The sequence below is a fragment of the Periophthalmus magnuspinnatus genome, chromosome 15 (assembly GCF_009829125.3).
Source record: "Periophthalmus magnuspinnatus isolate fPerMag1 chromosome 15, fPerMag1.2.pri, whole genome shotgun sequence".
Classification (NCBI taxonomy): domain Eukaryota; kingdom Metazoa; phylum Chordata; class Actinopteri; order Gobiiformes; family Gobiidae; genus Periophthalmus; species Periophthalmus magnuspinnatus.
Genome location: NC_047140.1, coordinates 4,274,175 through 4,287,077, shown reverse-complemented (window position 1 = coordinate 4,287,077; position 12,903 = coordinate 4,274,175). Strand labels below are relative to the sequence as shown.

The 12,903-nt window shown below is 38.9% G+C and overlaps 1 protein-coding gene across 1 annotated transcript; it reads left to right on the top strand.

Moving 5' to 3' along the window:
* The first annotated feature begins 9,461 nt into the window (after nucleotides 1-9,461).
* Nucleotides 9,462-12,320, top strand: prokr1b (prokineticin receptor 1b). The gene is made up of 2 exons (XM_033980116.1): nucleotides 9,462-9,913; nucleotides 11,624-12,320. The coding sequence occupies exons 1-2, from the start codon at nucleotides 9,462-9,464 to the stop codon at nucleotides 12,318-12,320; spliced, it is 1,149 nt and encodes a 382-aa protein (XP_033836007.1).
* Nucleotides 12,321-12,903: the final 583 nt, after the last annotated feature.

Genomic DNA, 12,903 nt, shown 5'->3' with positions numbered 1-12,903 from the left:
CACACACACACACGCGTGCACATTCAACAGACTTCCTAATGCTTTTGCCATTATACAACATAGACAAAGATATGATTGATGGCCTATTTGATGATTTTGGCATTGCTGTCATTTATCACTGTCCATCACCACTTGTTTTCAGCAGTCAAAGATGGCTTCAACAAAAATAAATAAATAATGAATAAAATGACATAATCAATCAATCTGGCAAGGTGCCAAACGAATAAGCCTAAACCTACTCAGTGTGTTTAAAGCTGAACTCAACATAAGACTATGGGCTAAGCTCAGCCTGGAGGGTAAACCTCTACTTGGCAACAGTCCTCCATAAACCTTGCTTCTTTTTAATGTACGTTCATATGGACACTCTTAAACTCAAAGCAATTCTGAAAATGTAGCTTTTCTTGGCACCATCACCCTCTAAAAACATTCTACGCAAAATGTAGCCTTAACCAACGGGAGATGATAACGCACAAATATCACAATTAGAACCCTTAAATCGCATAACTTTATATGCTCACTTCAGGTGTATTTTGATTTACTGTGTTTTTAAACTCGATACACCTTCACTAGAATCATTTGCATCATTTCAGCCCTGGAGTTGCCAGTCTACTGAACTCAAGGTAAAAGGAGTTGTTAACTTGAAAACTACCACTTCATGACATCACAAGGTGCAGCAGAGTATTATGAGCTTTGGAGATGTAACAGACTAATAATAAAGTGTTACTCGAACATGTGTGAATGAAACAAAACACAACTCCAGGTCTGTTTTTGAGGAGGTAACAGTATAATATGACTTAAAGCTCACAAGAATACATTTTGCGTAATATAGGGCCTTTGAAAGTAGAGCAGGACTGTGGCTGTGTTTCTTTTTCAACTTCATTGCAGTCGTTTGGCAAAGATTGCAGCAGCCTTTAGCTTGGTAGTAAAACATGTATAGCATTCATTATTACAGTCAAAGTACCAGCTAATTTTTTAGGCACACAATCATGTAATTAACAGAGAAAGTGTATCTGTGGTAAACCAAACCAATCAGACTGTGCACGGTGCGCCCTCTGTGGGATTAGCGGTGTCATGACACAGAAGACTCCTGTGATCAGGAAACCAACACCCAATTATGCACTTGAGTGATCTGATGGAGACAGGGATAAAGTCACATTTGTTATGTGCTTTTCTGATGCTAATTTTGGACATGTACACATTTATTTATCTTTACATCTATCTATCTATCTATCTGGACTATGTCAAACTTTGAATAGGTTTTTGACAAATGATCTAATACCATGCTCTGTGTTGTGGTCATCACAGGCATGTTTAGACTGTTCCAGTGAAAGCTCGTGGAGGCGGCACACACTCCTGTAGTGGAAGATTGAAGAGATTGAAAGAGCTGTCGTGGCTTCAGCTCTGCAGTAAAGGTCAACACTGCTCACCTTATTCTCTTGTGCCTGTCTTTAAGTGGTCTGTGGCAGGCTGTGTAGGGCAGACATGGGCAAACTACTATATACTATTCTATTCAATTCAATTCAAGTGTATTTATATAGCACATTTAAAAACAACCTCAGTTGACCAAAGTGCTTCACATAAAATAACTAAACACATAAGTATTAAAAGCCAGGGAGAAAAGATGAGTTTTGAGCCGAGACTTAAACTGAGTAAGAGACTCAGATAATCGGACAGACAAAGGGAGACTGTTCCACAATTCGGGCGCTGCCACAGAAAAGGCCCTGTCACCCCTAGTTTTGAGCCGAGCTTTAGGCACAGCAAGCAGAAGCTGGTCAGCTGACCTCAGAGCTCTGGGAGGGGTATAAGGCTGCAGCAGCTCCCTAAGATAGGCTGGGCCCATGAAGTTAAGACATTTAAAGACAATCAGTAACACTTTGAATTTCACCCGAAAAGCAATAGGGAGCCAATGTAAAGTGCACAGAACAGGCGTAATGTGCTCCTGTCTCTTAGTTTTGGTCCGAAGCCGAGCTGCAGCATTTTGAACAGTCTGCAGACGCTGTATAGAGCCCTGATCCAGACCTACATACAAAGAGTTACAGTAATACAGGCACGATGTGACAAAAGCATGTATGGCTTTTTCAAAATCAGCCAGAGGCAAGTAAGGCTTAATTTTAACCAGAATCCGCTTTGACAAAAACTAGTTCTTATAACTGAGCTGATATGTTTGTCGAGTTTGAGCATGGAGTCCACAATCATTCCAAGATTCCTCACGGAAGGATGACAGAAGGAAGACAGTGACCCAATCACACTGTCATGTCCAGTGAGTAGCTCAGTTTGACCAAAAAACACAATCTCAGTTTTACTTTGGTTTAAGTTTAAAAAGTTACTGCTCATCCAATTTTGTACATCACTGAGACAGTCCTGCAGTGTTTTAATTGTGGTCTGACTATCGGCCGCCGTCATAGACAGATAAATTTGAATGTCATATATATATATATATATATATATATATATATATATATATATATATATATATATATATATATATATATATATATATAGTGTCCATCTGTCAAATTTTAGAACCCCTTTGTGTCAAAAAGTTTGCCCACTCATGGTCCTGGTCAAAAATACAAGTACAGAATTATACAGTGGGCAACACACTGACGGCATAATAATATTAATAATGCATTTTCACAGTACATTCTTCATTCTCTCTACACTCAGTTGTGGTAAACTACTGTTCTAGACACAACTGCCCTGGGGTTGTCTGACAGGTGTGAGGCTGGAAAGCACTCTAGACAATATGGATGAAGTGTCTTGCCTAAGAACACAACAGAAGGTTCCACTAGAAGCACTGCTGCCCCACTGTGACACCTGGTGTTCCTAGTGGGCTTCCACCAAGTACTAAGCAGGCCTAACCTTGCTTAGTTTCCAAGATTGGACATTGATAACTGGTATGGACACATCTTGATTTTCCAAGAAAAGGTGTAATCAAGAAAAGGTGTAATCCAAAAAGCTATAGGTTAAGTTTTGTGGGAAACGTAAGGTTAAATAGTTCAAATATATTCTAAATGAAATGCTATATAAATTACATGTATTATTCTTATTCTTATTTAAGTGTAGTTCTTATTCTTCACACTTTTCTGTCACATCTCAGCCTAAACACTAGCACTTGTGTCAAAGGTCTCTTGGTTGAACAATGATGCTTGTGTCACTACTGTATTTCACAGCTCAAGGACATAATTAAACCCAAATGGTGTCAGAAAATACTTGCAATGTTAATGTTTTAGCTAGTCCAAAAATAAAATAGTTTCATTACCAACCGCTTTATATGAGATAAGTAACAATAGTTTGGTGTCAATACAGTAGGCCTGTCACTATAAATACTCTATCGACTTCAATAGATGGAACAATACTTTTTGGGGGTGAGTATTTATCATGGGTACATTTTCCTGGCACCAGTGGAAACATTTTGGATATTTTTTTGTACTATGATGAGATTTGAGCTGTAGAGAGTTGAATTATGAACTTTGACTGAACTATGACACATTATTGACACAAACTAATGATGCAACGACTCTGTGAGTTTGTGGGTTTTTTTTAAACAATATTGTACATTAAGAATACTTTTTGTGAATAATTCAATATGTGTTATCATGACAGGCCTAGGTGGTAAAGTGAAAAAGGAAGTGAAAAAAATGACCAAGATGGAATATCAGAGGGACCAGTGTTTGCAGTAGAATTGACATCATATATTAAACGATAAAAAAGAAAGAAAACAAGAAATATTAGGATAGCAATGTGACGTAATTTGAATTAAAGTGCATAACAAGTTTTGATGTTATTCCGTGTTACCTTGTATTGTTTAGAAAATGATAATGTTTCTGAATTAACGTGCATCATGAGTTTCACTTTTGTTTTTGATGAGTCCCCACTATCTTTACTCTCCGCGCCAAGTCGCTCCCATTTCAGAGCGCTATCACAACACAGTTGGCGTGCATCCTGCTAATGAAACTACTGCACGTTTCATCAGGTTTGTGAAGTTGAAGCATGAGCATAGGGCAGAATCATACAGCTAACCATGGACGGTAAGAGATCACTAAATTAGTCAAACATGCATGGATGACATCTAAAACCTCATCAGGCAGGTTTTTGACAAGGGAGCAATGTTATAACATGGTAGAAAGCTAAAAAAAAAAATATATGAATGTGGATATCTGAAAATAAAATTAATTCATTCATTATTAAGTCTAGCTCTGTGGGAGTCCAGATTGAGGGGGATCTTACAAGCCCTAAGTTCACACAGCAGATATTGGTCATAATGCCAGTCAATTTAAAATATGCCAAAAGTCACCTGCTAAAAGGCTCCATGGCCCTCGAGTAACCCGTGTGCACAAGCAAGTCAGAAATTTGAAAGTAGACTTCATCATTTGGAGATGCCAGACGCTTCTCCTCAAAACTAAATAATATATGTTCATAAAAAGTGAGATTTAACATGCTCTTCCAGTCCAGTCCCAAAAACGTCATACCTGGTTTCATCCTCCTGTTATATGCAACATTTTGAGGACTTTTTTCTGTTCAAAAGATCAACTATTTTATTTTAAGTTGTTAATTGCTATGAAATTAGTCCTATTTTTGTCATTCTGAAATCTATTGATTATCTATTGACTTTGGTTGTCATTTTGAGAGTTAAGAACATGTTCCAGCCTGTCTGGATATGATTCAGAATGTTTGGGCTTAAAGTCCATATATTTTAAGTCTACTCATTCTTCATCATTCCAGTGGTCACATTGTCTTCACTATTGAACTAACTTCAGTCAGTCAGCTTCAATATGCTTCTGTTTGTCGCCTGATTCAAACGGTTTCACTCCTCAGCGTTTACACAGATGCAGTTCATTGCGCCCTCTGCTGACATTCCCTGTATAGAATCAGGAGCGGCCTAAAATGTTCCATACAGATACGGGTTGTACTACTAGACTAAAGGGGATGAAGGCAGAGGTACATGGTTTGATGATGATGCTAACAGACACTCACCATCAAGCTAGTTTTAAAAATTATGAACGCTGTCCTCTTTTTTTTCCCTGTTGCCGTTAGCATTACTTGTCAAACCACATTGAAAACATTTACGTGAGGTCAAAGCCTTGTTAAAAATCATCACTGAGTGTGGAGACAGATGGATATTACAGCGCTAATAGGGTTGGCTCTGTAATATGGATCTGGAATGACATCCATTGATATTGTTCAGCAGACTGACATGCTTTGACAATAACACAATTAGTTTTTGGCCAAATGATTGTGTAGCATCACACCTTTAGTTTATTTTTGTTTTTTTACTTTGGTTCCTTGTTAACAATAATGTGTCGACAAACATGCAGTTTCAACACTGCACCAAAAGTTGTGCAGACTTTTCTTGTTCCAATCCAGCCGGTTAACCCTTCGTTGTAAGTGATACTATGTCGATTCATTGGTCGATGGTGCCTTAGCTGACCAAAGTCTGTATTAGTCAACAAATTATTCTTTTTAGATTATTTTATTTAGATTAAGGATTTATATGGGACAGCAGCAGGAGTGAGTTGGTGAGTGAATTGAAGTTACTGAGTGATGTAAGAAGACAGATTAAACTCATGATTCATAAATGTTACATGTAAATACATTGTTTCATAGTACTTTTTTCTGGATAAATAGTTGTTTTTGGGTGAACTCTGTGCAATTGTAGTCTTGTGAGAATAGTTCGAGTCAGACACATAGATATACGTAATGGTTTTGATAACATATGCCACACCTGCTTTTTAGACACCTAAGAGGTCAGTTGGACATGTATTTATTTGACCAAGAAGTAAATATCAGTAAATAGGTGTGAAATAGTATGTAGTATTAGTAGTTTTATCTAGGACTGGGTTCACCATTCATTTGTTTGTGATAGTCTGTAATTCTGGGTCTTGGTACTGAAATGAAGTCTGACGTGTTATGATTTAAGATAGGCTCATTATATAGAAATGAGAAAGATAATTATAGCACAAGAAATATTCACTAGAGATAACAACTTAATTCTTGACATTTAATTTGGATGACTAATAATTATCTGCCTATATAGGTAACAAGACACTCATAAGCAACCCAATATGAACCTTCCATGTCCCCGAGAGAAGCGCAAAGATTTAACACCTAAAACTGCTGCTTAGGCCTCCATAACACTGTCAGGCATAAACTATTATCACATAAACCACCTGTCCACCTCCCCACAAAGGCCCTTTATAATATGTATGTGCGTATAGCTCCGTCTGCTAACATGAGAGCCAAGGACTCGCTGTCGTCTTTCTCTCGTAAATTCATAGCTTGCCATAAGTTGTAAATTTGAAACCCTTGCTAAGATTAGAGAGCTGTCTAGTGTTGGAAATGTAAGCCTAGTGTATATCTAGCTGCGCTCAAGCCAATGGAGCAACTAGGACAAACACAACAAGTGTCTGCTAATATTTAGAGGCTCATAAAAGAGAACAGGAGCATGCAGAAACCCCCACACATCTGAAATTCAAAGAAAGGAAAGCATTTAACACAGAAGTAACTGCTGAGTACGTCACTTGTTAACAATGATTATATATTAAACAGTGCAGGTGTCAGCTGGCATGAACAAGAATCAATCAAGCCGCTATTGACAGATGAACCTTGGAGACAAGATAGAAACAGCGCAGTGCACTCAATAAGAGATTGATTCCAAAAGGCTATCACTGCTTTTGTGTGCAATTCTGGTGTTCAGGGTGGTTGACCAATAATATAAAGTGCTGGAAGCTCACTACTGTGCTGTCTAAAGCCACTATCAAGCCACAGCCTGGCTTTACTATAACAGTTGGCACTTAAGCTCATGTGTTACTTTAACACCTTACTATTGGTAACTGCACCTTAGCTTCACAAATGTACATATGACACAATGTACAGAGGCCAGAGGTGAATTTTGCCATCACAGTAAAGCTAACAACAACTAGTAAGCTCTGCTAACAGAGCACTTCTGCTTAATAAGACGCTTTATAATTAGATACAGAAAGCACACTGTGGTCTGTTTTTGACCACACAAGCTGCTTTTACAACATGCATGTACTCCGACACACAACATTTGCTCAACTATCAGAACAAATATCAAATACAGCCTCTTTAACTTCAAATGAAACATAGATAATAGCCTTCATTCAACTCCATAAGAGTTCATTTTCATAGATCATGAGTAGATTTCATGGATTACTGTATTGACAACCTAAACAACTGAAACAAATGCTTTTGCCTATACAGAAATAAGTAATGATGGCAATGTTATGGAGATACAACTCTGCAGGCTACATTTGAGGGAATTCCCATGAAATTTTAGAGCAATTTCTTCATCAAAGAGAACATAATATGCAATGTGTTACCAAATGGTTGAAGGGTAAATGCTCAACCCACAATGTCACTGCTGTTCCTCAGTATTACCAATGTCTGTGAACAAAGTAGGCTACATGCACTGGCCAACAGGAAGCACGGACATTGTTTATTAAGTTGTTTATTTCTTTTATACAACTTAAATTATTTGTACCTTAATATAAAATTGTATTTAATAAAATAAGAAGAATATTTAAAAAGTGAATGTTGCATATAGGCTTATGTAGATGTATTATACAGTGCATTTGTATTTAGTTATTTGCTGTTAATTTAACAATATAACACTAAAAAATACTTGGTTTATATTGCAACCTGCATTGTATACCTATCATTTTGAACTGATATTAACTGGTTTATTTTGATCGTAGGCTTCTCAGTTCGCTCTCTGGCTGATATTTATCTTACTTTAAAGTTCGTAAAGTAACATAAAGACAATGTATTTGCTAAATGAATACTGCCCTTACATTATTACTGGGCTTACCTCTTAAGTAACCCACAGTTGAGGCGCAGCAGCAGCACCGCGCTCGAGCCCAGCGCACGCGTAACGAGGCGCGCACGCTCATCCTCGCGTAAAGGAGACGTGCCAGTGTCCCTCCGCCACACTCAGCTCCTCTGTACCGCTCTATCACCGGAGTCAGGGCTAGATGTAACTTTTCCTCTTCTCCTGCTCGTGATTGGAGCGGACTGGCTCTGCTGTTACAATCAATCTGTCTGCGCGCACGGGAGGAGCGTCCTGGAGTGTCCACCCGCGCGCACTCTCTTCACACCTGGAACGACACTTCGATTCTCTCAGAAAAACGCGGAAAAAGTGGAGAAATCTATACAATTCCCAAGTACAGTAAGTTAAACCCATGTTTTTAAAGCAGTTTTACAGCGTTATATTATGGCATGTTTAACTAAGTTTGCTTTTATTGTGGCCAAATGACACGTTTTAGTTCATTAAGCTTCTGTAACAATTACTTTGCATTTGTAGGTTGACTCATTATCTCACAAGGAACTGCTCAGTGTAAAAAGCTGAAATAAAACGGCAAAATGGAGCATCTAATTGAGTGTTTTGTTTGTGAGAGTGCGTCACTAAAATGGTATCAAGGGAGGTTAAAGTAGATTCCATGGTTTTTATGTCATGTTTCGTGTTACAAAAGCTCTGCTCACAGTGATACAAGTGATCAGTTTAATGTCTGTTTAATGTCTTGCTTGCAATAAAGTGATTGGTCTAAATGAAATAAACCCCACTTTCTTAGATATGATGACTCACCAAGTAAGATCATTTACTCTGTACCATCATGTCCCATATGCCACAGTGATCAGAGCACTGAGCACAGAGTCATGTGTTTGGATGGCTCATGAGACGTTTCATTTAGTCCATTCAAGCTCATGCATATTTCACATTACAACAATCAATTTCCCTGCTCTAAATATAGAATTGAGTAATAATATAGGCTAGTTAATTAATCAATCATAATAAGCATCAGATAAAATGTACAGTAGTAATTAACAGGACAATTTTTTCTTCTTTTATTTTTTTTAAAGGCTCCCAACCCAATCAAGTTATTTGACTAAATTTAGTTGCATGGGAAATTACACATATACAGTATCTAGGTTAAATAAAGTTATATTAGTTATTTTCTTATATGAAACATGTTGAGGTTTTTTCCCCATTCAAAATATATTGTGTTTTAAATTGGTAATCGTTATGGCAGTGATTCTAATTTATCATCATTTTGAAACCCATGGATATCTACTTCCATATACATACAGTATATATACATACACACATATATGGACATACATGTACATATAGTCAATACAAAGTCATTATTTCAATTCTCGTAATATAGAATAAGTTAGTTTACAAAATTAGGTTTTATTCATGTAATAGTTATGACAAAGATACTCTACACTAGAGTAATTACTTATAAGTCACTGTCTGTTCCAGGTGGAGATGCCGGTTGAAGAACAAGGTCATTGAGTCAATTGTATTCTCACCAACAAATCCCAATCAATCCATTGCTCACGATTAAGCCGCCATGCTGCCACAATTGTCATGATTCTTGTCCTAATTTGGCCCCACAGTTACTACAAAAGATTATAACAATCTACCTGAGGAGACCATGGGGGATTCTAGTGGTAACAACACCACCGGAGTGCACAGTATCCCGGCAACGGCCCTGGACCAGTACCTGGACAGTTACGAGATGGACTATGGCATACCCCCAGAGGAGATTCCGGATACTTCCCAGGGACAGGCGTTCTTTGTGGCCACCATCGTGATCGGAGTGGTCCTGGGGTGCATCATGCTTGTCTGCGGACTGGGGAACTTCCTCTTCATCGCCACGTTAACGAGGTACAAAAAGCTCCGGAACCTCACCAACTTGCTGATCGCCAACTTGGCCATTTCGGACTTTATCGTGGCGGTGGTTTGCTGCCCCTTCCTGGTGGACTATTACGTGGTGAAGAAACTATCCTGGGATCATGGGCTAGTGCTGTGTGCATCGGTCAACTACCTCCAAACGGTGTCGCTGTATGTGTCTACCAACGCTCTGCTCGCCATCGCTGTGGACAGGTATGGCAAATATTAAATGCTGTGGTCTTATGCCAACATTATGTGTTGCTCCAGCCAAGCCACTATTCATATTTATTTTAGAAAGCAGAGGATTTCTAGAGCAGGTGAAACGCAGAGGTTGGTTATGTAAATCTGATTCCACTAAGAGCTTTTACTTCGTCATTATTTCTTCCATTGGGCAGACTGACCTGAGGCTGTTCAGGTTTTAACCCAACACACTTCATCAAATGCTCAGTATATTTATGTTTATAGGAATATGCCAACACAAGCAGCCTGTCAATTAGCAGCTGGCCGACATGAATATGAACTAAAACGTTCAGGCTGCAAAATAGAGCTTGAGCATAAGTCTACATACTAAGCAGAATCGTGTTCATGTATCATCATCTTCTATGTTCATGTATCTGAACAGAGTTGAAATGTCAGATTTACTTAAAAGGACAGTATGTAAGATTTTGATGTGTACTGCCTAAACCCCAGCACCTGCAGAAAATCATGAATCAGTGCTAGTGCAGCCTGTGCAGCTCAGTGAGTGAATTCTGGAGGCTCTGAGCTTTCACATGTGGCATATCCTTATACTGAGAATGAGAAAAAACAACATAAGTCCCTTTAATAACACACATATTAAAACACAGCACATTACTGTGACTCAGTTTTGACACACTTTGCTTTTTAGTCATTTTGTTGTTTGTCTTATAATCTTGCAGATGCCGTACTAATATGGATCTTCAAGGTTTATTAAGTTAACTACAAAAATAAGCTGTCACTTTTGTTAAGTCAATGTTTGATCACAGGGTGTTATTCTCTCATGTGGTAAATTTGCTACAGCTTCCTCCATTAGTGGATGGATATTATTTGGTCAGAATGCCATCACTTTTATGTGGAGAAGTTGTTCTCTAATGCAATCTGAGCCCAGGAGATCCCAGTGAAAATGATGTATGATTTATCAAAGACTGCAGTGCTTGTGCATCATTGTACAACGCTCTGCTGTGAGCCCTTTACACCGTGACTGTAGCACACTGTGCAAGAGAAGAAAGAGCTGCTATAGGCTACCTTTATTCCCCCGCTATACGATCAATATGACTTACCTTTAACCAACCTCTCATTATTTCCTGTGGCTCGTGAATGTAATATTACTTCTTGATGATTTCCACTTTGTTAACAAATAAAGTTTGAAACTGAATACTTTGAATTGTGTAATGAATTAAGTACATACAGTGTTAGTTTGGCATTTTAATTTAAATTTTTTTAATTTTAAATTTAAATTCTGCCAGCCGGATGTAGCTTATAGACCTTATGAACCAGAGAAAACAAGATCACTCAAACCAAACACAACACCATGAATAGTCCATTGTAGTCAATGTGCCTTTCACAACCCACCAGTTTATTACTGTTCTGATCCGGAAGTGATGATGTGAAAGTAAATAGTGCAAAATTCATTCAACTTGCCAATTTCAGAATAAGAAATCAGCAGTGGTCCATTTGTAGTTTCCATTTGAATGGGCAGCCGTGCTAAAAAAAGCCCCCTCTCTTCTTTATTCCCTCAACATATTCAGCTCATTGTAGCCAGGGTGTGCTCTGAACTTTAATCTCTTGTACGAGCTGTCTGTGATTCCACTGACGTCCCTCCTAGACTGCTAAACAGAATGTGTGACTACTTTGCTTTACAAATGTGACCTGGACCAATTTTGGTTTCTGTCTTTTGTTTTCCAGGTACATGGCCATTGTCCACCCTCTGAGACCGCGTATGAAGTATCAAACAGCTTATGTCGTCATCACGGGAGTGTGGATTGTCCCTGTCTTAATCTCCGCCCCTTCTGCCTACTTTGCATCCGAAACAATTTACGGCTCAACCTCCACGAACCCCAAAGTCTTCTGCGCTCAGATCTGGCCAGTCGAGAAGCAAGTCTACTATCGCTCTTACTTCATGTTCATTTTCGCCATAGAATTCATCGGACCGGTTATCATCATGACCCTGTGCTACGCTAGAATATCCCGCGAGCTGTGGTTCAAGAGCGTTCCGGGATTCCAAACGGAACAGATCCGGAAGAGGTTGCGTTGTCGCCGGAAAACCGTGATGGTTCTTATCGCGATTCTAACTTTGTACATCCTCTGTTGGGCCCCGTATTATGCCTACACCATCCTGCGCGACTTCCACCCGACAATCATAACGCGGCAGAAGAATTCACTAGTGGCCTTCTACGTCATCGAATGCATCGCCATGAGTAACAGCATGATCAATACGTTTTGTTTCGTTACCGTCAAAAACAACACGGTGAAGTATCTGAAGAAGATTGTGCTGTTGCGTTGGAGGTCCACGTACGCTCCCAATAAGACAGTGGATGAGATGGATGTGAGGACATTTTCTGTGCCCATAACAGAGGAAATCGAATGCATCCACTTAAGGTGAAGCCATCAAACTGTAAGAAGCAGAGAGGAGCGGGGAGACCTTAAGTGGCATGAAAATAAGTTGGAAAATGAGTCAGTACGAGGAACGGCACAGCTGGCATTGCTTTGTCGTGTGATTATGTTGAAAGTGACAGAAGGTGTAAGAGCAAAGTTCTGAAAAAAAAGCAACATTGTGCCCCGTTAAAAGCAATTCTGAATGTCGGATACTTATGCAGATGGATTTGTCCGTACTTTAAAGTTACAAGTTAACCTGGGACAAGACTTCTGCAACCCAGTGAGTTCTAGTTGGATACGCATGGAGTACTGACCTTGAAATCTGATTCTGTGGTGAATAGCTTGGTTGCAGTCCTTCAACTACCTTTGAATTTTAAAGTGGACTCAGAATGCAGTCGTGTGTACTGATACCCGACCTCCAAAATGTTTCTATAAAAAGTTTGCAGAGCTCCTGCAGTCTCTGATCCACAATCATTTCTTCAGTGTGATCTTATTTTTATTTGTAAGACGCGCATCTGAACTGTTTCACCAGTAGGCCGGTCACGATAATAACTTCTGAAGTGTGACAAGTAAATACAGGCAATAAATGA

Coding starts and splice junctions, on each gene's coding strand:
- prokr1b (XM_033980116.1), top strand. CDS start 9,462: ATGGGGGATTCTAGTGGTAACAACACCACCGGAGTGCACAGTATCCCG. Junction 9,914..11,623: donor CTCGCCATCGCTGTGGACAG/GTATGGCAAATA, acceptor TTTGTTTTCCAG/GTACATGGCCATTGTCCACC.